This window comes from Dreissena polymorpha, chromosome 16, assembly GCF_020536995.1.
Source record: "Dreissena polymorpha isolate Duluth1 chromosome 16, UMN_Dpol_1.0, whole genome shotgun sequence".
Lineage (NCBI taxonomy): Eukaryota > Metazoa > Mollusca > Bivalvia > Myida > Dreissenidae > Dreissena > Dreissena polymorpha.
Genome location: NC_068370.1, coordinates 10556350 through 10583731, shown reverse-complemented (window position 1 = coordinate 10583731; position 27382 = coordinate 10556350). Strand labels below are relative to the sequence as shown.

The window sequence follows — 27382 nt, the reverse complement described above, 5'->3', positions numbered from 1 at the left end:
ATCACACCCAAATTTTTTTTATTTTTTTTTGCGTTTTTTTCCCGCATTTTTGGAAGATAATGTAATGAATTCCACACCCCCACACTATACACCCCTCTTCACTCCGCCCCTCCCTCCTTTGTGATTGAAAATGAGAGTCCCTTCACCTTTAAAAAGAAAATAGATGAGCGGTCTGCACCCGCAAGGCGGTGCTCTTGTTGAATTTTTGTTTTGACCTTTGACCTTGAAGGATGACCTTGACCTTTCACCACTCAAAATGTGCAGCTCCATGAGATACACATGCATGCCAAATATCAAGTTGCTATGTTCAATATTGCAAAAGTTATGAAGAAGGTTAAAGTTTTGGTTAAAGTTTTGGGACACACACACACACACACACACACATGCAATGACAGACAGGCCAAAAACAATATACCCCCGATCTTTCGATCCGGGGGCATAAAAAGGCAAAAATGTTATTTAATCTGATATGTTTACACTTTATTTAGTTTTAAAACACACAATATCACAGTGTTTCATAAATAAGGCAGCAGAACATTCTGTCACATTAATGAGGTATCACTAGCTTGTAATATTGGCACCATTGTTCTCAGTTTTATCTGTGGTTTTGCATGTCATCCATCGCCACATTTGTTCACCTGAAATGTAATAAATTGAATATTCAAACAGTTAAAAGATAAGCAACAGAAACATTATACATTTTTATTATAATATTAAAACATCTTCATATTATAACAAGACTATTGCCAAGCAATATATGTCCCCTACCGGCTCCTCCATTGTCAGATTATTTTTTATTTTATTTTTTGCCATAGCAACCAGAATTTTTGACATTGGAACAAAATGAAATGACATGCATAATGTCCATATTGCCATCTATCCATGTTTCAAGTTTCATGAAAAAATTTGAAGAACTTTATAAGTTATTGCAGGATCCAGAAAAGTGTGACAGACTCACAGACTGACGGACACACAGGGCGCAAACCATAAGTCCCCTCCAGTAAAACTGGTAGGGGACAAAAACATTCTACATGTTACATCTTAAGCATAATGTTGTACAAATATATTCCTTTAATTTATTAAAGTTTTTAAGTTATCAGAACAATGATAAACAAGAGATGTGTTTGTCAGAAACACAATGCCCCCTATTGCGCCGCTTTGTAGCCATATATTTGACCTTTGACCTTGAAGGATGACCTTGTCCTTTCACCACTCAAAATGTGTAGCTCCATGAGAAGTAAGTAAGAGATTGAATGGAGGAATGATTTTTTTTTTTTACCTTTGACCTTGAAGGATGACCTTGACCTTTCACCACTCAAAATTGACCTTCAATTTTAATAATAGACAAGAGTATTACCTAAACACTATCCACTCTTTTACCTTGATTATTGACAATTTCAGAGTACTCTAGTAGGCAAATACAATTCATTCATTCAAAAGATGTCAATTCCAAATAGGCTGTACTTCCATCACACATGTGCTAAGTGCACATTTGCTACAGTTTGTGACCAACATTTAAAGTATGCATTATTCATTTGTTAGTAACTCACACATGTGTTGAAGGTCGTACATCGGTTCCCAGCCGAGTTCCTGCTTGGCCAGAGAGCTGTCAGCTGAACACATGGCTATCTCGCCTGGTTTGCGCTCACAAAATTCAACAGGAATCTGTGGGGAAACATGGCAGAACTGGTTTTAAAAAGCTCTTATTGGGAATTGTAGTTGTACTTTAAATTAGGAATACTACAGTTGTACATAGCATATTTCAATTAAGAATACTACAGTTGTACATAGCATATTTCAATTAAGAATACTACAGTTGTACATAGCATATTTCAATTAAAAATACTACAGTTGTACATAGCATATTTCAATTAGGATTGTACTAAGTACATAGCATATTCAACTTGGGAATCGTACAATTATAAATAGCAATTTTCAAATGGGAATTGTACAGGTGTAAATAGGAAATTCAATTTGGCATTGTACAATTTTACATAGCACATTTCAATTGAGAATTGTTTTGTTGTACATAATATGATTCAATATACAAGTAAAAAGTTAAAATATATATTTATTGAATGTTAATATTTCTTTTTATATTGATTAAATGAAGTGATTCTGAATGCAACACACATAAAAAGATCATACATACATCATTATGTGAACAATTAACACCAAAAAAATAATTATGATTGTTATGTTGTAAACGTTCCAATTATTTAAAACATGATTTTTGAGATGACATTCTTTGCTGTTAAATTATTTCAAGTGAAGTCTAAAGCTCATCACAAAAGAGACCAAGAATACCACCTTGTGCCCCATGTTTATATGTAGCAAGTTGTTGAAGTCAAAAGTTAAGATTCATTAAACAACAAGAGATGTGTTTGTAAGAACACAATGCCCCCTACTGCGCGGCTTTGAAACCATATATTTGACCTTTTACCTTGAAAGATGACCTTGGCCTTTCACCACTCAAAATGTGCAGCTCCATGAGATTCACATGCATGCCAAATATCAAGTTGCTATCTTCAATATTGCAAAAGTTATGGGCAATATTAAAGTTTTCGGACGGACAGACAGACTGACTGACGGACAGACAGACGGACTGACGGACAGTTAAAAAACTATATGCCGCCCTTTGGGGGCATTAAAACTGTGTAGAGGACCACTAAACACCATATTATATACCAAATAGTACTTTGTGTTAACTGAGAAAAATATTATATGTTATTAAATATATAAGTCTGTACAAATGATGTGAGCCTGCTGTGTGGCCAGTTTTGATCCTAGGGGCATCATTTGAACAAACTGTGTGGAGGACCACTATACACCATGTTATATACCAAATAGAACATTCAGGTACCCAAGGAAAATATTATATGTCAAAAATGTTCTTGACTATATAAGTCTATATAGCTGATGTGACCGCTTGGGTGTAGCCAGTTTTGATCCTAGGGGCATTATTTGAACAAAGTCAGTAGTGGACCAAAATACAAAGTTACAAACTAAACATTAGACCTCTGCAGACGATTGTATACACAGTATATATATTTACAATTTTGTATACAATTGGCCACTGGTGCCTTGAGACTTTATAGGAAATAATTTTAAAGTTATTGTGCTACAGTATGTAAGTGTGTATCACCTTGTGAGCCCTGCAGTATGTAAGTCTATATGACCGTATGAGCCCTGCAGTATGTAAGTCTATATGACCTTGTGAGCTCAGCAGTATGTATGTCTATATGACCTTGTGAGCTCTGCAGTATGTAAGTGTATATCACCTTGTGAGCCCTGCAGTATGTAAGTCTACATGACCTTGTGAGCCCTGCAGTATGTAAGTCTACATGACCTTGTGAGCCCTGCAGTATGTAAGTCTATATAAACTTGTGAGCCCTGCAGTATGTAAATCTATATGACCTTGTGAGCCCTGCAGTATGTAAGTCTATATGACCTTGTGAGCCCTGCAGTATGTAAGTTTATATGACCTTGTGAGCCCTGCAGTATGCAAGTCTATATGACCTTGTGAGCCCTGCAGTATGTAAGTCTACATAATCTTGTGAGCCCTGCACTATTTAAGTCTATATGAACGTGTGAGCCCTGCAGTATATAAGTCTATATGACTTTGTTAGCCCTGCAGTATATAAGTCTATATGACTTTGTTAGACCTGCAGTATGTTAGTGTATATGACCTTGTGAGCCATGCAGTATGTTAGTCTAGATGACCTTGTAAGCCCTGCTATATGACCTTGTGAGCCCTGCAGTATGTTAGTCTATATGACCCTGTGAGCCCTGCAGTATGTAAGTCTATATGACATTGTGAGCTCTGCAGTATGTAAGTCTATATGACCTTGTGAGCTCTGCAGTATGTAAGTCTATATGACCTTGTGAGCCCTGCAGTATGTAAGTCTATATGACCTTGTGAGCCCTGCAGTATGTAAGTCTATATGACCTTGTGAGCCGTGCAGTATGTAAGTCTATATGACCTTGTGAGCCCTGCAGTATGTAAGTCTACATAACCTTGTGAGCCCTGCAGTATGTAAGTCTATATGAACTTGTGACCCCTGCAGTATACACTTCAACACCGTTATTTCGAAGTCGTCGGGACCGTTAAAAAAACTTCGGGTTAACGATAATTCGAAATAAACATTTGATAGAAGACTTCTTTGATTGTGTAAAAATGAAACGTTGTGGAATTCGCATGGTTTTGTTACACGCTTACTTAAAAGCGTAAACAAGTCAGATAGCAAATAGATTTCCACTTGTAACAAACGGAGGAATAAAACGATTCTTTTTCTTGTTTTTATATTTGTCTAATTACAGAACATATTAAATATAAAGAATAGCACAAATTATCAGACATGCATACATATGAATACATTTTCGGAAATGAAACATTTTTTTAAAACTAATACGCGATGTATCTCTGAACAACGGCGTTCGCGCAGACGACAAAGGTGTAATGATCGGCTTTTGACGCGCCACGACAAAGGTGTTAAATTACGCACCGTATTTTGCAATTTTGACTTCGGATTAAAGATTGATAATTAGGTGCGAATTATAGTGTTGGGACCGACTGAATCACTTCGAATTAACGATTTCTTCGGTTTAACGAAATTCGGATTAACAATGAAATTTTACATTAAACAAAGGAGAACCAAAATCGGGACCTGAAAAATACTTCGAAATAACGGTGACTTCGGATTATCGGTGTTCGAAATAACGGTGTTGAAGTGTATAAGTCTATATGACCTTGTGAGCCCTGCAGTATGTAAGTTTATATGACCTTGTGAGCCCTGCAGTATATCAGTCTATATGACCTTTTGAACCCTGCAGTATAAAAGTCTATATGACCTTTTGAGCCTTGCAGTATGTAAGTCTATATGAACTTGTGAGCCCTGCAGTATGTTAGTCTATATGACCTTGTGAGTCCTGCAGTATGTTAGTCTATATGACCTTGTGAGCCCTGCAGTATGTTAGTCTATATGACCTTGTGAGCCCTGCTATATGACCTTGTGACCCGTCTCACAACAGCATGGTCCACAACAAACCTTTTTCCCTGATAGTTTTTCAAAGATTTTGACCATTTCCAATATTGAACACACATGGGATGAGCCAAGGTTATATACCTGAAATATAAATAGAGTGTTGCCTTTTAAACAACTGGACAAAAAGCAACAGTATTAAAATTACATGAGCACATTTATATGAAGATACAGTCATTTTCACACAGAAAAGCTAATAAAAACTTACTTTATCAAACTGGCTTTATGGTGCCATCCTCATTATGGCGTACGCTGTATATGATTACGATCTGTATTGTGATCTCTGTAATCACTTACCTAAACAATATAACTAGTTTACATATGTCAGTCCTTCGAAGAATTTACCTGTAGACGGACAGCCGGTACTACTGCAATATGCCACCTTAAGGGGGGCATACAAATCAATAGTAATCAACAACCAAATAATTTAAATAAATCACCAAGCTATATAAAGTTCACATGATGCTTTGCTTCATGATTAAAAAAAAATCGCTCACTTAGTGCTTTCTTTAATACAATTTGGTCAGTTTGACACTGCCCTTTGGCCATTGACCCCAAAATAAATAATGATCCTCTTTTAAACAATACCCCTCAACTAAATCAAGTTTCTTTAAGAACCAATGAAGAAGGTTTCTGTAGTTAATGTTATCACTAAGAGATTGATTTTTCCCCATAGACTGACATACTGACCAATATTTATTTACACCTACTCTATATTGAGCATGCCCATGTGGACACTGTATAGCTGCCACAGTTCCCTTGGCAATGTCCACAATATGTGTGTAGGCCTTGCTGGCTGGAAACATATAACACACATTTAAGGCATTTAAACCTTTATATTCAAACAATTTTCCTTTGAAACTTGAGGTCAAGTTTGCCATTTCTTAATTTAAAATCTGCTTCTTTCCAATGAGATGTTAAATGTTATTTTTTAACCCCAACGCAAAATATTTATTTTCTAAATTGTTATGCATATAACAATATGGCAGTCGAGCAAATGAAACAAATAGGTTTGTTGTTAATTAAGCGATACATAAGTCATATTTTGGCATGCTAAAACTATTCACCTGGAGCATATAAGGAGCTGTTTCTCTTTTATTTGCCTCATTATTACGTTTTTCGAGAAGGCCAGGGGCTGGTCATAGGGGTAAAAAAAATATGGGTTATACAAAACATTATTGGTCCTGCATTCTGTGTGATATATATTCTTAATTGCTTACCTGTGCCGTCTGGAGTATCAAAGTCATTCCCAAATATAGATAGCGTCTCCTTGTTGCCAAGGGCGACCTGACAGATGAGAGGCATGAGGTTTTGAGGTGGTTCCAGCCGGTCCTCTCCCAGGTGGCCAGAAGGGTGGGCACCACATGGGTTGAAGTAGCGCAGTATGGTCGCCTTGAAGTGCTGCAATTTGATTGGGCATTTTGAATAGAAAGTAGAAGAGCTGTAATCTATGGAATATAAATCAAAGCATTCTTAATTGCGCATACAATAATTGGCATAACTAGTATTTTGTGTAAATTTTAATATTGTTTTCTTCTGCAGCTTGTTCAATTCCAAATACATCCAAGAAATAATATTCACATTTGTAAACTTTTGGAAAAAATACAGTTAATATCCATTCTGAGTTGTAATTTAATTACCAACTATACATTTTCTTATTTGTCGTATCCATTTATTTTTCCATTTTTCAACTGGTATATAACCTAAAGATATGCCACTGGGATTGACCTGCTGAATAGAACCTTGTGTAAGGAAACACATTCAAACTATAAATTATAAGTGACGGCAAATCAAAGTCAGACATCTCAAAGTTGCTACAGTTACATCCCTAAGCCCTCACCTAATTTCTACACTTATGTCCCTAGCTCACACCTTCACTGCCACAATTACGTCCCTTAGCTCACACCATAATTGAAACAGTTCTATCCCTTAGCTCACACCTTCACTGCTACAATTAAGTCCCTTAGCTCACACCATAATTGACACAGTTATATCCCCTAGCTCACACCTTCACTGCCACAATTACGTCCCTTAGCTCACACCATAAATGAAACAGTTCCATCCCTTAGCTCACACCTTCACTGCTGCAATTAAGTCCCTTAGCTCACACCATAATTGACACAGTTATATCCCTTAGCTCACACCTTCACTGCTACAATTACGTCCCTTAGCTCACACCATAATTGACACAGTTATATCCCTTAGCTCACACCTTCACTGCTACAATTACGTCCCTTAGCTCATACCATAATTGAAACAGTTATATCCTTAGCTCACACCCTTCACTGCTACAATTACGTCCCTTAGCTCACACCTTAAGTGAAACAGTTATATCCCTTAGCTCACACCTTCACTGCCACAATTACGTCCCTTAGCTCATAACATAATTGAAACAGTTATATCCATTAGCTCACACCTTATTTGCCACAGTTATGTCACTTATCATCTGCTCCACCATGTGTTTGGTACGCCCATACGGGTTTGTGCAGTTTCCCGAGGGATGGCGCTCATCAAGTGGGAGGTAAATGGGCTCGCCGTAAACCTTCGAGGAACTGGAGAATATTATCTCATTAACTCCCTTTGCTAGCATCACCTGAGAAAATGAAGAATGATTTATAATTATCTTGTTAACAACATTGTCAGTTACTGGTATGAGTCCATGAAGATTTACTTAACACAGTGATGTTGGAAAAATGATTATGACAAAAAATAAACACTAAAAAAACTTGTAAAAAAACGAAAAAGAATACTAATAATTTAAATTATAAATAAATAGTTTCCATGATTTAGAAAGGTGTTTGCTGTGTTAAATATAAACTTTTTTCTGAAAGCCACAGTAGTTTAGAAACTACCAGTAACTTCCAGCAGAAAGTTGGCTCCCTTACCTCAAGCAAGTTGCAGGTTCCCATCACGTTGACATTGTAGAAGCTCAGAGGGCTGCCATGTGACTGCCTTACTGCCTTCAAGCCTGCCAAGTGAATTACATGAGAGATTGGAACCTGAAACAACACACTCAGTGTTCAATATTGAAGTTTTTTGTTACATCTGTTGACTGGTAATCGAATTCAGTTGCTCATCTAAAGTAAATTCTTAAATTGGATACTGGTATTAGCTTCTTGTTTTAACTGAGAAAGGAACATTCCTTCATGAAATGTTACTTAATTTAACCATGTTTTTATGGTTACCCTACATGAAACTGTTAAAATAAAATTAAATTTGAAAAAGCCTGTCTGGGAATATAAGTACATGTATACCTGTTGAAAAATAGATGATATCTGCCCCACATTAAGAAGGTCAGCATAGAAATATTGCACTTCCACTCCAGACATGGACCCGACCCGCTTCATTGCTTCTACAAATTTGTTATACCAAATATTTACAATTATGCTACTAAAATTATTTTTTTTCCTGGTGTATCTAGGGGTCCATAGAACGGACCAATAGCCTATGCGAAATGAGAAAAACAATTTAAAATATTTGAAAAGAAATCCAACGAAGTCGATAACAAAGTATATAACTATAATTAATATGATTTTGTTTTTATAATTTGAATTATTACAAAGAGTCATATTTAATTAGTTTTTCTCAAGTCAGTGGACCTTTCTCACACACAAAATTCCCAATCCCAAAAATGCAATTTTCTGAAAATGACCAGGCAAAGGCCTTTAAATAAAAATGCAACATAACAAAATATATACTAGTATATATAAACAATGATGTACAGTACAGACTGAATTAAATATTATTCCAGTTAATACATGTATAAGAGCTGTCCTAGAATAGCATAAATTAATTGAATACCTTTGTTATTTGGTGAGATAAGTTTTTTTACAGAAACATCACTCATAATTTTGGAGTTGGAAATGAGCATAAACTCAGAAATATAAAATGCTACACATCAAACGAAAACTATGAACAAGAATCTGTCAAAGACACTGTATGCCTCGCTAATGGTGCATTGTTGTCGAACGAGTACAGTCAGTAAGAATGTGCGAGCGATTTTTAAGAACATGAAAACCAAAGGCCCATAGGCCTTAGACCCCTATAACCTTTTCTGTTCTGATAAAGTTCGATTCACTAGGTTACCTAATTAAACTACCCTAACACCTGGCAGACATGTTTTTTAACAATATTTTCAAACTCAGCCAAGATAATATAATCAAAGAGCCATTGCCGCTCTCGTCAGAAATTCGTTTTTGTTCTTGTTATATTTACCGAACATGTTACTGACGCAAAATATTACATTCACGCTATATTTTGACGAACACGTTATGATGGTTTTCCTATTTTTTTAAAGAGATCAATTAGTATGCAACATAATTTGCAGATAAATATCAAATTTGACCCCCTCTCTTGCAGCCAAAATTTGCAAGGTAAAATATTTGCAGTCACAAAGTTTAACAGCCCTTAAAACTCTCCAGTCTTCTTCAAGACAATCATTTATTTGTTTAAGCTTTTTAATGTAACATACCCCTTTTACAAGAGTTCTGCGCAGAGACAATGCCCCCCCCCCCAAACAGGGCTTTGAACTAGTGACCCCAATTTCATAAGGGGTCATCTACTGTCCAAGGCCAATGCAAGTATCAAGCCAATCTGTCAATTAGTTGACCAGTTATTGATCGGAAATGACTTTCACACTTATTGTGACAGTGACCTTTGACCTAGTGACCCCAATTTCAATAGGGGTCATTTACTGTCCACAGCAATGCACATGTGAAGTATCAAGCGAATCAGTCCCTCCGTTCACAAGTTATTGATAGGAAACAAACTGATCGACCGACAGACAGACAGACCGACCAACAGACTGACCGACATCCAGCAAAACAATATACCCCCTCTTCTTTGAGTTTGAAGGGTGGCATAATAAATGCATACAACAAATATGATATCGCAACATCAAATACGACATATTCACCTTGTTAAAAACACATAACTTAATAGTATTTAAAAAGTTAGCAAAAAGATTTATTGGAAAAATGGCATCTATGAAACTAGTTGTTAAGCTACAATAATTTAATCAAAAACTTGTTCAAATTCTCATTTTTAAGGGATTGTTCACAGATGTTTGCATTTTTCAAATGTCATTGAATACAATTGCTAACAAATCTATAATGTTTTTAATACTCTTCAGTAGTTTTAATAGTAAGAAAAAAAGTTGAACGAATAACAAATTTTGTCGCCGGGACTTGAACCTGTGTCTGCTGAGAGCATGTGCGCCTATAGTAAACGTTATCTATATTGTCTGTGTTAGCGCCCTACGCTATATTGTAGGTTGATGTCGACATTCGCAAATTGTTCACTCCAATAATTTTCAAATACTTACCAACTTTATAGATAATCTTTCAATTTAAATCAGTGTATAAAACAGTTATGAAAATATTTACTCCATCTTTTAAATAAATTAACAACGGACTGATCAGTAAGGAACTATTTTCTACAAACAAAAACAGACACTTCCATAAATGTCCAGCATAGGAGGGTGTTTCCTAACATGCAAGCTTTTTTCGGACTCCAAAAATACCATTTTACTGCAAGACGTGTTTCTGATTTTCAACTAAACAGTCTGTCGGCATACTGCCTACAGCCTAACTAAGAGGTTGGTGATGAGTGGGTTACAAAATATATCTCGAGAGTGTTTAAATGGTTTTACTATAGCCACATATGGACACAATTCAGACGGTTTTACTACAGCCATATATGGAAAACTGACCCCCACCCTTAGAAGCCATAATTTTAATGGACCAGAACCGTTGTCCACCCAAAACAAGATGTCATGAGAACAAATGGTCAGAGCAAGATAATTGTGCACAAAATGTGACTTCTAGAGTTATAACAAGGCCTAACTTTAACCATATAAGGAGAAAACTGTATGGCCCACAGGGGTCGATGTTTTTGAATGAACAGGAGCATTTTCTAACTTTGCTTAGATATATTTGGGGGAAATGTTCTGGGCAAGTTTCATGAAGATTAGTCAAAAACTGAGACTTCTTGACTATTTACAAGCTTTTTCTAAAAGTTAACTCAGTGCCTTTAATTTTGATCCACTTTCAAAGTCTTGCCAAGATATGATTGGGACCTCTTTTATGGCCAAGTTTCAGCTAGAAATAAAAAGTGCACATACACAATTTCATATCATGACAGACTGAAAGAACATGCACGAATCAACAATATGCCACTTTACTTTCTTTTGGTTTGATGGTGATACAAATATAAACCTAGAACAAGTGCAATAACCAAATTGACAGACTGAAAGATGAAAGAAAAATAATTAAATAACAAAAACCAAAAAAAAGCAATTGTATCATTGTGATAAAGATGATAACAGTCATAAACGACAATTGTAAATCACAAATTCAGTACATAACAAGTACATAACAATGGCCAATTTCAATTTCCATATCTTAGTTTCAAAATATGAGTTCCATACTAGTATTGTGAAAATGGGTCTTATGCTACATGTGGCCAGCATAGCCCCAGACAAGCCTGGGAAATAGCCGGACAATGCAAATACATGAGTAAGGTAAATCTTGGACTGACAGGTTGGAATAATTAGCTTAACAGTCATATCATTTTAATTTTCTTATTGTGATATATATAAGTCATTTTGACCTGAAATAAACACCCTGCCTTAGGGAAATGTTTGGCCAGTGGGGATATTAAATAGAGCATATATGGTACATCTGCTGCATTAACAAGTATCAGTTTGCGACATAAATATAATTTTACCTTCTAAAGCTTCCTGTCTGTTGTCAAGGGCGACAGGTTTGAACCCTGCACAGATGAGCTCATGGATCACGTGAGTACCAACATACCCTGCTGCACCAGTAACCAAAACACACGATGGAGATGACACTGAAAAAGATATGGAGTCAGTAAAAGCTTTTAAAAGTCGTAGTTATTCATAGTTTGTTTGGTTGGTGTTTTTTTGTGTTTTTTTATTACTATTTCATGCTTGGGGGGTAATTTAGCCTGCAGTAATTGATTCACTTTAATATAAGTTCTTCTTGTCAGAATGCTTTGATAAAGCCAAAAACCATGTAAAAGAATAATGCCTCCGTATGTCAATAAAATCAATCAACATTATACATCATAACAAATATAATAACTGTTACCATCAAAATAAATGTGTTTGTCTTTTGTGGAGAAATGCTCAAAACAAACACTTTATAAAACAAGAGATGTGTTTGTCAGAAACACAATGCCCCCTAATGCGCCGCTTTTTTTTTTGGACCTTTGACCTTGAAGGATGACCTTGACCTTTCACCACTCAAAATGTGCAGCTCCATGAGATACACATGCATGCCAAATATCAAGTTGCTATGTTCAATATTTCAAGTTATTGCAAAACTTTACTATATTAAAGTTTTAAATTTTCGACCTTTGACCTTGAAGGATGACCTTGGCCTTTCACCACTCAAAATGTGCAGCTCCATAAGATACACATGCATGCCAAATATCAAGTTGCTATGTTCAATATTTCAAAAGTTATTGCAAAACTTTACTATATTAAAGTTTTAAATTTTCGACCTTTGACCTTGAAGGATGACCTTGACCTTGACCTTTCACCACTCAAAATGTGCTGCTCCATGAGATACACATGCATTCCAAATATCAAGTTGCTATGTTTAATATTTCAAAAGTTATTGCAAAACTGTAATATATTAAAGTTTTAAGTTTTTTACCTTTGACCTTGAAGAAAGACCTTGACCTCGACCTTTCACCACTCAAAATGTGCAGCTCCATGAGATACACATGCATGCCAAATATGAAGTTGCTATGTTAAATATTTCAAAAGTTATTGCAAAACTTTATTGTAATATAAAAGTTTTGGGACAGAATGACAGACAGACAGGCAAAAAACAATATACCCCCAATCTATCGATCCGGGGGCATAAAAAAAACAAGGGACAAAATTGTCACAAAACCAGGTTTTCAATTTGAAAAAAAAGTCTGATAAAAGGAGACAACTCAAACTGAACTGATTGTTCATAGTTACCCCCCTAGTTTCAAAATGAATCTATTTTTAGTTGTGGCGACCTTGACCTTGGAGATATTGACGTTATTCTTTTGTGCGACACACCATCCAATGATGGTGAACAAATGTGCCAAATGATTTTAAAATCTCACAATGAATGACATAGTTATGGCCCGGACAAGCTCATTTATGGCCATTTTTGACCTTTGAACTGAAAGTGTGACCTTGACCTTGGAGATATTGGCGTAATTTTTTCGCGCGACACACCGTCTAATGATGGTGAACAAATGTGCCATATGATTTTAAAATCTCACAATGAACAACAAAGTTATGGCCCGAACAAGCTGGCCCGCATTCGCCAATCGAATAACCAGTTTTTCCATCGAAAACCTGGTTAAAAATCATCACAGGCTCTGGAAGTACGTTTATATGGACTAGCTACTGGCCCGCCGAGCCACTAGCCTACTAGGAGTTAGTTGCAATAATACGACTCCCAGCTATTGACCATCCGGGTCGCTGGGAGTTGCAACTGACAACCCGATTTTCCATAGAAACTCGCCAGCCAGAATCCGGGTGGCAGTTTAATCGGAAATATTAGCCACATAAACTATTTTCTGGCATAAATAAACACAAATACATCGTAAATACAGTCCAACCCCTCTTAAGCAGCCAGTCAAGGGAAACGGCCAAATTGGCTGCTTAAGCGGGATGGCCTTTTAAGAGGGGGTTGGGTCATAGGGAGTCTAGAGTTGATGAGTGCGTGGCCAACTGTTCAATTTTTGTATAAACAAAATGGTAAATATGTGTACATGTACTAAACAATATATAGACTTAAAAAAAAATTATTTCTTCCTTTCTAAAGTCAGCTATAAAACAACATATCCATTCAAAAAAATATTCTATTCATCTTTCTAATCATCATCAATATCATCCTCATCAGAATCAAGTCAATGAAAAAGAATCATTCTCATGATTCGTTGTTTACAGAATGCACATTGTATGGCCCCAATGCACTTAAGATGGGAACAGTTGTGAATCAGTTATGTGTGAACAACTCCAGTGTCACTATCAATCGATAATTTAATTGGTTTATTTCAGTTTTATGTCTTTGTAATACCTACCGCACGAATTGGTCCCAACAGTAATCTCCTCCACAATAAAATCGTGGCCAGTTACTTAAAAGACTGATAATAGCAACCAGGTGTAATCCTTCTGGTAATCGTGCTTTTCATGCATAATATTATAAAAACATTTATTTCGCCGAGTAAATGGTTTTATCAAAATTAATATTGAAATCATTGTTAATATAAAACAAATATAAATGTTTTGTTAAATTCCCAAATGAGAATCATAATTTGTAATCCAAAACACACTCCCGATTGATTTATGTTAATGAGACGTTTACAAATTCTAGCATCAAAAAAGTCCTCATGTATTTCCTTTGTCCCGACAAAAGCGCGCGAAAGTTATGCACCAATGTACAATGTCACGTCATACCCATGCGTGTGTGTATTGATTTTTGGATAAAAACTTTGTAGCACAGAGAACACGTAGAGCAGTTGATTTCGGTTAATAGTTGCGTTGTTCTTTTTAACTTTTAATTAGCCGATAATTGTCATAAATGTGTGCTTGAAATAGTATGATTCAACAGCTACAAATAATCAATTATAAATTAAGAATCTCTTTTCCAGTACTAATAGATGATATTCGCATGTGCGGAAACAAAAAGATCAAACGGCCGCGTATTGCTTTTAACCCGATAATCTGCCGCTAATTAATTGCAATTTGCAAACTGGCTGTCAAAATGTTTATCACACATCACGCTTCAGTACTGCAGAGCCTAAACCGCAGACTGGAAGTACGTATTGATTTTTTCGCCCTTGCATCGGTGTAATTTTGCCAGTGTACATGACTGACTTACTCGCGCGTGACCACTCGTATGGAGGAAATTTAACATTTGGGATGCAAAATTGCTGGCCGCTGGCCGTAGAAACGGGGTTACCGCTAAAGAGGGGTGCATAATATAGTGTTTATCGACGGTCGCGGCACAGACCGGCCTCCTACACGGGGTGACCGGCGATGAGGAGTGACCGGAAGTAGGGGTTGGACTGTATATCCATTATGCGCAAATTAAAACAACTTACATGATATGTTATACTCGCATAATATTGATATTAATCCAAAGTTTCAAACATGTCAACGGTTCTTTTGAATGTATATGTTTTTGCAATGGACAAAGCCTAGTATTCCGAGTAATTCCGGATTCGAAAATACGCTATAGACTATCTCCAGAATCCTCGGCGAGATAGATCTCATGTCTAATCTACCAATCGTAATATACCGACTATCATCCGTAAGATAGATCGAATAGGCAATTCAAAACTTTGGCTTTCGGGTTGATAACGGTTTTTGTATACAGTTTTTGTTTTGAGTATTTCTCCACAATGCACTCACAAATTGATATCGCTAATAACAGGTTTTGTGTTTGTAAAGATTTAATAAACAAAAAAGAAGATTGAACTTGATCTTATAGACATACATGAGACATAATTTTTTGACATGAAAAAAATGGGTTAACAAGAAGAACTCTGAGCTGTACGTATGTACTTATACGGGCAAAAGCCCGCAAAGCGGGCGTTGACCGTTCATACATATGGAAATTTAGACCATAAAATTACATAAGAATACCATATAGGGATGCGTCTCAAAAAAATTTGCCACGCAACATATATTTTCGCGATGCTATTTATGACCTTGAACAAATCAAAAACACTTTGACATATGCTAAATCACATGTAAATACATACCTCAGGAAAAAGTTATATCAATGACATCATAATTGTGTAGCGAATCGCACTAAATATTCTCGCATTATTTGTTTTTCTTCGCAACCGTTCCAGAATTAAGTCATTACTCAATTATCTCCCCTGAATGCTCTCCTTAAGTGGGTATAAGACGAAGACTGGTTCACTACATATAGTGACAGTCTTTACCAAACACAATTTAGGTGAACATAACCCGTCTTTAATATATTGCCGAATCTCAGATTTCTGTCGAATTTATTTGCTTTGATTTTTTCGATATCTTATTGTTATTATTATCCTGACAAATCACAAACGCTTGTTAAAAAATTATTTGTTTTAAACATTGTAGTTGGCATCTCTATTCTTCCAGTATTCTCGCGGTATTTCAATAACGACACCCTACTGTTTATTTGTCAGAATTTGTGACGCATTTTCCATTCGCTCTCAGAAAGAAGTTTTACGTGTGATCATGAGCAATATTCTGGTAAGTTGTCGTTGTTATCCACCAGAAACACATTTATTCACAAAATTTAAAGATATTCCGATCTAACTTTTTAGTCTTTTAGCTTTAATTTTTAACGTTTTTACACCTCGTCTGCTCGCACTTTACCGATATCCCGAAAGGTTACATATCACTATATTTAGTTTAGGCCTAAAAACCACAAAATCCGATACCGTTGGATTTTTGTACCACAATCTAACGTAAAAAATCTTCCAGATTCGAAATCAACAAAAAACAAGACATTTATAAATTGTCTGCATTATTGATCAAATTTTAAGATATTTGTTGGCTTTCCGTTTTTAGAAGCTGTTCTGCCAAGGCAAGAGCTGGGCATCATACAAGCCATTCTATCCAGCAAAACTGACAGTTTTGGTTTACAGAAATCAACAAAGGAGGAATTCCTGAACTATCAAAATTTCCAAGCTATACACACAGTTATTATCTGTGGTGATCTTTATTGGTTCTGTTTGTTTACTTGGATGGAACATGTGTGAACTTTTATAGAACTTTGAAAAGTCTATATATGTCTTTCTATAAACAAAAATCAGCTATGGTATAATAAGATCAGATGTACAAACAATGTCAAAGGGTTGTTAAAGTAACAATTTGAAGGCAATTATGCTGAAAAAATATGAAATTTCCCATGCAAATTTTGTCTGTATATCGACAAGTGTCTGCCGATAATTGTCAAACTAGTAATACAAAACTTACCACAAGTATGTAAAAGCACTTAGTACCTGTGATCATTTTAAGTAAGATAGTGTAATTCTAAACAGTAGCAAATAGCTTGTTTAGTAAATGCATAATGCAATTAATATGATTTCCGTTCTATTGTGTAATTAATAAATTGGTTGTTACTTGTTAATCCATGATAATTGTTTTATGGCTAGTACAAAACCAGCAATGTTAATTTTGTAAAAGGTAATAAAATAACACCACTTTGTAGTTTCATATACGTAAATATTCTTGAAATGTAGGTTGATGACAGTGTTTTAGTTTTACTTATTTTGTTACTGTTATTTTATGTGCAAATAAATGATGTGAAGTGTTTTGTATCTCTACACAATACCACATACCTTTTATTATATGTACTGTGTTATGTGTTATTTGAATGTTTAAATAAAAACATATGGATGATATTACATGATGCATTCTAATATTTGCATTCAAATTGTAACTATAGAGCTAAGTGTATGCAGTTTAGACTGTGATTTTAGAATTGCTACAAAATGGCTAGTTTTTTAGTGGCGACAAAATTTAAACTATTCAACAATAGTTTGCGAAAGAAAAATAGAAACCTGCAAGATAACTGTATTTATTAAATATTTTAATTGCGAAACAAGTATGTTGTTATGCTGTTACACATTATTATTCATTGATAATAAATAAGAAGACAATTAGTGGTGTTAACGTTTCCCAACAGTAGAAATCATTCTTCTGATGAAGTCAGTGATATACAGACGAAAGCTCCAGATATGGCTTTCAATACGTAGTGTGTGTTATTTGACAGTCTAAAACTTATTGGATTAAAAAAAATCCTGTCAAATTTGTCAATCAAAATTGATTTGACACATCACATGATTTTGATTATGTTAAATCAGTGTACTGTATGCTTAATGCAACTGCTTTAGCAAGCTGTAAGTTGAATTGAGACATTTGATGTAACAAACTGTTTTCTGGGTACGACCAGTACTTAGTGTCTATATGACGTACCATGACGTCGAAAGTCTACAAGACCTACTAGGTAGAACGAGAAATGTACCTCGACGTACAATTTTCACCGACCCTTGAGTGTTATCCAATCAGAAGACACCTTACATCTGTTGCTTTTAGAGATATTTGACATTGAACATTATTATTATTTATACCGAATTATGCGACTATTGACAGCTTACTCATAGATATTGCGCGTATTTATTAAACATTATTATTATTATAATTTATACCAAATTATGCGACTATCGACCGCTAACTCATAGATATTGTGCGTATTTATTGACCTGGCGTGGCGGAATTAACCTCTGACTTATGCAAGTTATGGTTATCACAAAATACGACCAACGGTGAGGTTATAATACATTATTTATCCCGTTAATGCTTGGTAACTGTTTTGTTACCGTTGGGAATTTCCTACACAGTAATGCGCTGGACGGTCGTGATACTCCGCCCCGCATGATCAATAAATACTCACAATACGCTGAATAATTTTAATTTTAAAAAGGTAACAATTGAATCTTCTTCAAATTTGTATATAATCTATTTCAATGCATTAAATACTTGAAACTTCTATGTGTTGTTTTTTTGCCATTCTGATATTTTTATTCATTTTGTCCTAAATTAAAAAAGAGATTTTAAACATTTATTATGAATAAATCTGAAGGAAAAGCGGCTCAAGAGACTAGTGTTTTGATTGGCTGTTCAGAAAATGTGTACGTAGAAGTACAAACATGTATGTCGAAGTACAAATTGTACTTTGACGTACAAATATATACTTCGAAGTGTATTTTATATTTATGTCGACGTACAATTATTGTACTTCGACGTACATTTCTCTTTTTAACTTGTAGGTCTTCTTGACAATCAACCCAAATGGTACGCCATAGTATGTCTTTAGGGTTATCTAAAGAATGCTCCCACTTAAATTAGGTAGCACCTATAATCATATTATTATAAAAGCTCAGAGCATTCAAGAAGAACTAACTAGGTGTAGGAGTTGCACCGGAAATTAGTTTATCTTGTACAACACAATCGTGCATTTATGTGTGAACAACGTATTTAGCAAGACTTTAATCTTACTCATTAAAATCTCTTATCTCTGATTCTCTTCTAAAGTCGCGTTTTATTTTGTAGCATATTGATATCTCGATATCGAAATCCTGTTTCAAAGACTGACAATGGAGAGTTTAAGCATAAGGGAAGTAACTTACATTCTTAATGCACTCTTCAAATAGAGGATTAAATGTAATTTGTTTAGTACGATTTGTTTACTTTGCAGAAAATTTAATTGAACGTCGTAAATATTACAAAAAAAGGCGTGTCATTTGTTCCAGAGCGTGCTTGAACATAATTTGACGATGGCTAGTAATCCCTCCGCAATGGTTACACAGACTGTTGCTTCAAAAGTGCATTTCTCAGAGCTGTGTGGGTTGTTGGAAAAAATCTCCAAGACCCAGGGTAATGACAAAAAGAAACGCATTCTTCAAGATTTTGTAGCAAAGTGGAGGGAATCACATGCAACAATTCACACAGAAAATGACAAAACGGTAATAAAGAAATTTGGTGGTGTAGCTCCTTAACTAGTTGCAATACTCCAACTCCCAGCTAGCCTATAGTAGTGGCTATAGACCCTTTACTAGTTGCAATACTCTAACTCCCAACTAGCCTATGGTAGTGGCTATAGACCCTTCCGGTCGCTGGGAGTTGCCACTGATAACGGCTTTTTTCATGTAAACTCATCGTCTAAAATCCAGGCCACTCTTTACATCTACATCTAAAACATAACACTTGAGTGTTCCGCGACGGGTGGTGCTAGGTCAAGAGAGACTTGAGAGATATGAAATAATAGAATAGACAGAGGAGATTTGATAGTTAAAAGTAGAGAGATAGGAAAAAGTCTAGCCAGCTTAGTCTTCAACCCAGACCTCTCCGATTACGGTAGCCGTGGCCGGCACAGCAATGGGAATCACTAGGGGTTACTTGGAGCTGGGCACCTAACAGTGATAAAAAGGTGAGAGGAAAGCCCCTGCTTGAAGAAAACCAAGTCAGGGGCCTCTGCGACGGACGCAGGGAGGTGGTTCCAAATGGATATAGTGCGTGGTAAGAATAAATTATTGTAGTAGGATGTGGATGCAGACAGCCGGTGGTACTTCTTGTTATGATCCTTAGGGCGGCTTTGGGCTTGTAAAAGGTAATGGTTGGCTGGAATATGTACCAGGTCATTGATGATTTTATACAGCATGGTGAGTTGTGCTTTGGTCCATCGTGATTCAAACGTCGCACACCCCAAGTGCTCGATCATGGAGGATACGCTGCAGGTGTTGTGGTATCTGTTGGTTACATATCTAGCAGCCCTCCTCTGTACCATCTCAAGCTTGTAAGCCAGGTCCTTTGTAAAGGGATTTCACACTGTGGAGCAGTACTCAAGGCCTGGCCGGACAAGAGAGGTGTATGCCGTGGTCTTAACCTTCTCATTGCTAGCGTGTAGGTTGCGCTGGAGGAAGCCTAGTGTGCTATTTCCCTTTTTTTACTGTTATGTCCACATGGTGGTTCCATTAAAGGTTTTGGGACAAGGTCAGTCCCAGGTACTTGGTAGTCAAGTCAGTCTCAAGGATATGGTCTTTCTGGGAGTAACGGAACATGATTGGGTTCCTCTTTCTGTGAACACGTAGAATGCTACACTTCTCTGAAAGTCCATACCCCATTGTTTCTCCCATTCAGCTAGCTTTATCAGGTCGTTTTATAGGATCTGGCCATCTTCTTCCGAAATTGATTTTGCTGGCTTTGAACCTTTCCCCTTTCTTGTAAATTGCCGACACATTGGCTGTTTTCCACATGTCTGGTATACTGCCATTTGATAGGCACTTCCTGTAGACAATATTAAGGAAAGGAGCACACTGGTCTGCCATCTCTTTGAAGATGTGTGCAGGAATTAAGTCTGACAGGGTTGCTTTTTGTACATTAAGTTTCCTGAGGAGGTCATGTATACCTTCTGTGGTGATGTCTATGCTGGCATGATAGGTTATGGTTCACCCTCAGGTGTTGGGATGCTGGAACTGTCCTCCTTGGTGAAGACTGAGTGGTACTGTCGGTTTAGGATGTTGGCCTTTTCTGTTGGATCATCATGTAATTTTCCTTTGTCCTTCAGTGGCGCTACCCTTCAATTCTCTTTCCTTAAGGATTTGATGTAATTCCAAAATTGTTTCTGTTTGGAGTGTTGTTCTGTGTTGGTAATATCGACTTCAATTAGATTTTTAATATATCTCCAGTATTCTTGTCTTTCCTGTTTCTGGGTTTCTTTCTTAGCCTGAAGGTATCGGCGTCTATCCTTAAGGGAACCAGTAGATTTATATTTGGAGTGAAGTTTGTTCCTTTTTCGATGGAGAGACTTGATTGTTTTTGTGATCCATGGTTTTGGACTTTGTTCCCTGAGAGGTCATTGTTGGGATGTACTTGCTGATCAGTGACTTTAGTTTGTCTCGAAAGCCTTCAAAGTGTGGTTGACCGAGATATTGGCAGTTTCTTCAGTGAACTCTGGTAGGTAGGCAAACAGTTCATCTCTGAGCCTGTCAAAGTCGGCTTTTTTGTATAGGTGCACTTTCCTTGGAGGCTTACAAACTCTCATTGGGCGAAGACTGGACTCTATAAAGATGGCATCATGATCCACTATGCCAAGCAGTACTTCGCAGCGATTTATAAGTGATTAGTTGTTGGTGAAGAAGAGATCAAACACGTTTTCTTTGTACTCTGTTCTTGTGGGTTTATCAACAGTCTGGACAAGGAAGTTGTTTTTGTAAATGTCAAGGAGCTGTTGGCACTGCTTCATATTTGTGGCCTGTGGCTTTGGACACTAATTTTTCCAATCTATGGCTGCAAGATTGAAGTCGCCGCCCAGCCGTAAGAGAGCTCCCCTTGGTATTCAAGAGAGGCAGGTGTCCAGTAAATCAAGGTACTCAGGGGCTGTATTGGATTGAGGCTTGTAGAAAGCTCCAACATATAAGCCCTGGGCTCCCTTGACCTTAATCTTGCACCAAACCACCTCACAATCGCCTGGGGGATTCAGTTCTGCTGGCTCGTCACTTGCGTACTTGTTGGACACAAGGAGGAATACGCCACCACCCTGTGTATCGTTTTGTTGATCGCAGCGATATTACTTGAAGTGGGATGGAAAAACCTCAAATGAGTTGACTCTGCTGTCTAGCCAGGATTCGGTCCCGATTACTACATCAGCTTGTGAGCAGGCAATCATGTTCTCCAGTTGTGCCTTCTTTCCCGGACTCTTGATGGACTGGCAGTATAATAGGTAATTTTAGCAACATCAACTATTTTTCTATTTTCTAGCATAAATAAACACAAACAAATCATAAATATATCACTTATGCACAATTAAACAGCTGACATAATATGGTGTGCTTGCTTAATAAAGATATTATTAAATCTAAAGTTTCAATCATGTCAACGGTTCATGAAAATGTGTAAATTTCTGCAATAGACAAACAACAAGTATTCTGAATTTGAAAATACGCCATCGACTATCTCTGGAATCCCCTGTGAGCTACATCTCGTGCCTAATCAACCAATCCTAATACACAGACTATCTCCAGAACCGCCGTGAGATAGATTGAATGGTCAATCTTAAACTTCCGCTTTCACTTTGTTAACGGATGTTTAATCAACATTTTGTTTTCAGTATTTCTCCGCAAATGATATTCAAACTGTTGTTGATGTCAACAGGTATTGTGTTTGTTACAATCTATTAGTTTGATTGAACTCATTTTATAGACATGCATCATATAAGCTAAATGCATTAAAGAACAATTAGCTCTTTGATGACTTTTTTTATAATTACTCTGTGTGTCTCACTTCATAATTATGTATAATGAATTGTACAAGTGACAATTTCGTGAAGTTACAAAATATTTGTTATCTGAGTGTTATTTTACATGTAAACAAGAGCTGTCTCCATAAGATGACGTCATATGCCCCCGATAAACGCTTTGATAGAAGTTATGAGCATTTTTCCAAACCTTACCGCATTTTTCTAAACCTAAACGCGGACCCTAAGTTCAAGGTCAAGGTCAAAGGGGTCAAAATTTGTGTGTGTATGGAAAGATCTTGTCCATATTCACATGCATACCAAATATGAATGTTAAATCTGAAGCGACATAGAAGTAATCAGCATTTTTCGAAACCTAAACACAAAGTGTGACGGACAGACAGACGGAGAGACGGACAGTGCGATCACTATATGCCCTCCTTCGGGGGCATAAAAATGTTTTAATATATTGTTGTTTGTTTATAATACATACATTTTATATAGATTAATTAATGGGATCATAGAAAATTGTGTGATACAAAACTCTTGTGTGGCATTTGGTTTTTATGCCCCCGAAGGAGGGCATATAGTGATCGGACTGTCCGTCCGTCTGTCCATCCATCTGTCCGTCTGTCCCTCACACTTTGCGTTTAGGTTTCGAAAAATGCTCATAAATTCTATGTCGCTTCAGATAGCAACTTGATATTTGGCATGCATGTGTATATGGACAAGGATTTCCATACGCACACACATTTTGACCCCTGTGACCTTGACCTTGAACTTAGGGTCCGCGTTAAGGTTTTGAAATCTGCGTTTAGGTTTCGAAAAAAGCTCGTAACTTCTATCAAGCGTTTATAGGGGGCATAAGTCATTCTATGGTGACAACTCTTTTTTATAAGTTTCTTGAATTGTGATCTATGTATATATACAATATAACTTATATTGTATACATAGATCACAATTCAATACATTATATAAGCGATCTGTGAAGCAAAGCTGTCAAGTTATGACATCTGTGCCACTTTGACACAGCTTGTGGCAAAACATCATGACACACACAGTGCTCCAGCTAGGCCTAAATTGAAGGGCGCCCCTCCCTGCCCTTCCGAACCTCCGCCCTGCCCTCCCCAGGGCCCCCCCTTCCCTTAAAAAAAAAAAAAAAAAAAATGTGTTTTGCATATGATAATTAATAAATCTCTTATTACATTTTATTTAATTGATTCCTCATTGTAGACATTATATTTAAATGATTTAATAATGGTTTAAAAATAATGGGAATAAAATATTCTAAAAATTATTACAAACGCCCGCGCGCTTGAAAGTGCCCTTTTGACAAAATACTGTGCACCGAAAGTGCTCTTTTGACAAAAAAGCCCCCCCCCTGCCCTTATCAAATCCTAGCTGGAGCACTGCACCCATATGGTAACACAAAATGGCTACACCATATGGTGAATGGGTCTAGATTATACTGTAGTCAACTGTTTAAAATAAGTGAAATGATTTTAAAGGTGCAAACACATTGTAAATAGTTGATAAATAATTGTCTATAATTCTGTTCATAAATAATAAAAAAGAAATTATTTGTATGCCCCCGAAGGAGGGTATATAGTGATCAGACCGTCCGTCTGTCTTTCCGTCACACTTTGTGTTAAGGTTTCGCATTTAGGTTTCGAAAAATTCTCATAACTTCTATGTTGCTTCAGATAGCAACTTGATATTTGGCATGCATGTGTATCTAATGGAGCTGCACATTTTGAGTGGAGAAGTTCAAGGTCATCCTACAAGGTCAAAGGTAAAAAAAAACAAATTCAAGGGAAGTAATAAGCTTCAAAGGGGGATAATTATCTATACCTGCCAAATAATAATAAAAAAATAATAAATAAAAGCGGCGCAGTAGGGGGCATTGTGTTTCTGACAAAAACATCTCTTGTTTTAATTTGACGTACCGTTATAACTCTAAGTTTTTGGACACTCATTATTTTTTGGACACACCATTTTTTAGCTAAAATAATTACTTTTAGTGACTCTAAACTTTTTGTCATATGGATTTTCGTCCATAATTAATGACAATTTATTTGACCATGCTTTTTTCCCAGAATGCTCCCCTGTTTTTCTTACCTGATGACATTTGTTTTTCAAACTGGATAATGGTCTTAAAATCTGGCAGAAGAATGCCTAAAGGCGATAAAACAATAGTTTCACCCAACAGCATAAAGTTAAACATATATAATGCTAATTTATATTATACGGCACGTTATTTGAAAAGCACATGCTTTTATTTGTTAAAACCTTTTAATCTATACACATTGCATACCTGATATCAGATTGTCAATGCAATATTTTTTAGTGTGGCTCTAAATTTTCGAAAAACTGTTATTTGTTTGTTTCTTAATTGTTGGACACCTGTATTTATGAATATTTTTTCCAGCTAAACTTTTTGACACAAAAAAATTATTATTTGTAAGTGTCCAAAAACGTAGAGTTGTTGTGATATACTCATTTTTATGCCCCCTTTCGAAGAAAAGGGGGCATATAGTAATCGGACTGTCCGTCGGTCTGTCCGACTTTCCGTCACACTTTGTGTTTAGGTTTCGAAAAATGCTCATGACTTCTATGTCCCTTGAGATATAACCTTCATATTTGGTATGCATGTGTATATAGACAAGGCCTTTCCATACACACACAAAATTTTACCCCTGTGACCTTGACCTTGAACTTAGGGTCCGCATTTAGGTTTCGAAATCTGCGTTTAGGTTTCGAAAAATGCTCATAACTTCTATGTCCCTTGAGATATAACCTTCATATGTGGTATGCATGTGTATATGGACAAGGCCTTTCCATACGCACAATTTTTTTGACCCCTTTGACCTTGACCTTGAACTTAGGGTCCGCGTTTAGGTTTCAAAAAATGCTCCTAACTTCTATGCCCCTTGAGATATAACCTTCATATTTGGTATGCATGTGTATATGGACAAGGCCTTTCAATACGCACACAATTTTTTACCCCTGTGACCTTGACCTTGAACTAAGGGTCCGCGTTTAGGTTTCGAAATCTGCGTTTAGGTTTCGAAAAATGCTCATAACTTCTATGTCCCTTGAGATATAACCTTCATATTTGGTATGCATGTGTATATGGACAATGCCTTTCCATACGCACAAACATTTTGACCCCTGTGACCTTGACCTTGAAGTTAGGGTCCGCATTAAGGTTTCGAAATCTGCGTTTAGGTTTTGAAAAATGCTCATAACTTCTATGTCCCTTGAGATATAACCTTCATATTTGGTATGCATGTGTATACAGACAAGGCCTTTCTATACGCACACAAATTTTGACCCCTGTGACCTTGACCTTGAACTTAGGGTCCGCGTTTAGGTTTCAAAATCTGCTTTTAGGTTTTCGAAAAAAGCTCATAACTTCTATCAAGCGTTTATAGGGGGCATAAGTCATCCTATGGTGACAGCTCTTGTTACTTAATTTTCTAATAATTTTATAATTTATGGACAATTTCAGCTGAATCAACTACTGTAAACGTATAGAAATTCATTGGTATGAAATTTCGTGGTTTAATAAAAAAACAACTAATTCGTTGACATGTAATTTCGTGGACTTCAAATAAAGAACAACTAATTTGTTGATACATAATTTTGTGGATTTCAAATTTTCATCATAATAATTAACTTTTTAGCTCACCTGATTGCTCAGGTGAGCTTTTCTGACCGGTCTTCGTCCGTCATACGTCCGTCCGTCCGTTAACATTTGCTCGTAAACACTCTAGAGGCCACATTTGTTGTCCCATCTTCATGAAACTTGGTCAGAAGCTTTGCCCCAATAAAATCTCGGCCGAGTTCGAAACTGGGTTGTGCTGGGTCAAAAACTAGGTCACTAGGTAAAAAAAAAGAAAAACCTTGTAAACACTGTAGAAGTCACATTTTATGTTCAATCTTTATGTAACTTTGTCAAATTGTTTGTCTTAATGATATCTTGATTGAGTTCAAAAGTGGTTCCGGCCTGTTGAAAAACATGGCCGCCAATGGGCGGGGCAGTTTTCCTTATTTGGCTATAGAGAAACCTTGTAAACTCTGTAGAAGTCACAATTTTTGCCCAATCATCATGAAAGGTGGTCAAAACATTGATTTAATTGATATCTCGGACGAGTTCGAAAATGGTCCAGATCGGTGAAAAAACATGGCCGCCAGTGGGCGGGGCATTTTTCTCTATATGTATATAGTGGCAGTTTTCCCTATTTGGCTATAGAGAAACCTTGTAAACACTCTAGAAGTCACAATTTTTGTCCAATCATCATGAAAGTTGGTCAAAACATTTGTTTTATTGATATCTCGGACGAGTTAGACAATGGTTTGGATTGGTGAAAAAACATGGCCGCCAGTGGGCGGGGCATTTTTCTCTATATGTATATAGTGAAAACATGTTAACACTCTAGAAGTCACATTTAGGGCCAAATTTTTCATGATATTTGGTCAGAACATTTGTTTCTTTGATACGAGAGTTGAGTTCAAAAATGGTTT

The 27382-nt window shown here is 36.5% G+C and overlaps 2 protein-coding genes across 2 annotated transcripts in view; one reads left to right on the top strand and one right to left on the bottom strand.

Annotated features, from left to right (window-relative positions):
• Positions 1-202: 202 nt before the first annotated feature.
• Positions 203-19231, bottom strand: LOC127862321 (UDP-glucose 4-epimerase-like). The gene is made up of 10 exons (XM_052401405.1): positions 19120-19231; positions 11769-11894; positions 8297-8394; positions 7928-8041; positions 7459-7635; positions 6263-6443; positions 5753-5838; positions 5049-5126; positions 1551-1665; positions 203-638 (listed from the first exon to the last, which is right to left on the bottom strand). Exons 1-10 carry the CDS (start codon positions 19121-19123, stop codon positions 562-564), a joined length of 1056 nt encoding a protein of 351 aa, XP_052257365.1. The 5' UTR covers positions 19124-19231; the 3' UTR covers positions 203-561.
• Positions 19232-19266: 35 nt separating this feature from the next.
• LOC127862315 (DNA ligase 4-like) overlaps positions 19267-27382 on the top strand; it is a 55089-nt gene continuing 46973 nt past the window's right edge. The window contains exon 1 of the mRNA XM_052401390.1: positions 19267-19586. Coding sequence (XP_052257350.1) covers positions 19398-19586 — 189 coding nt within the window. The 5' untranslated portion in view covers positions 19267-19397. The remainder of the gene's footprint in view (positions 19587-27382) is intronic.

Bases quoted from the DNA above. Each gene is read 5' to 3' on its own strand.
- LOC127862321 (XM_052401405.1), bottom strand. The intron at 8,395-11,768 runs GTAAAATTATAT...ACAAATTTGTAG, and splicing joins CAGACAGGAAGCTTTAGAAG to AAGCAATGAAGCGGGTCGGG. The intron at 6,444-7,458 runs GTGTGAGCTAAT...ATCAAATTGCAG, and splicing joins ACATAACTGTGGCAAATAAG to CACTTCAAGGCGACCATACT.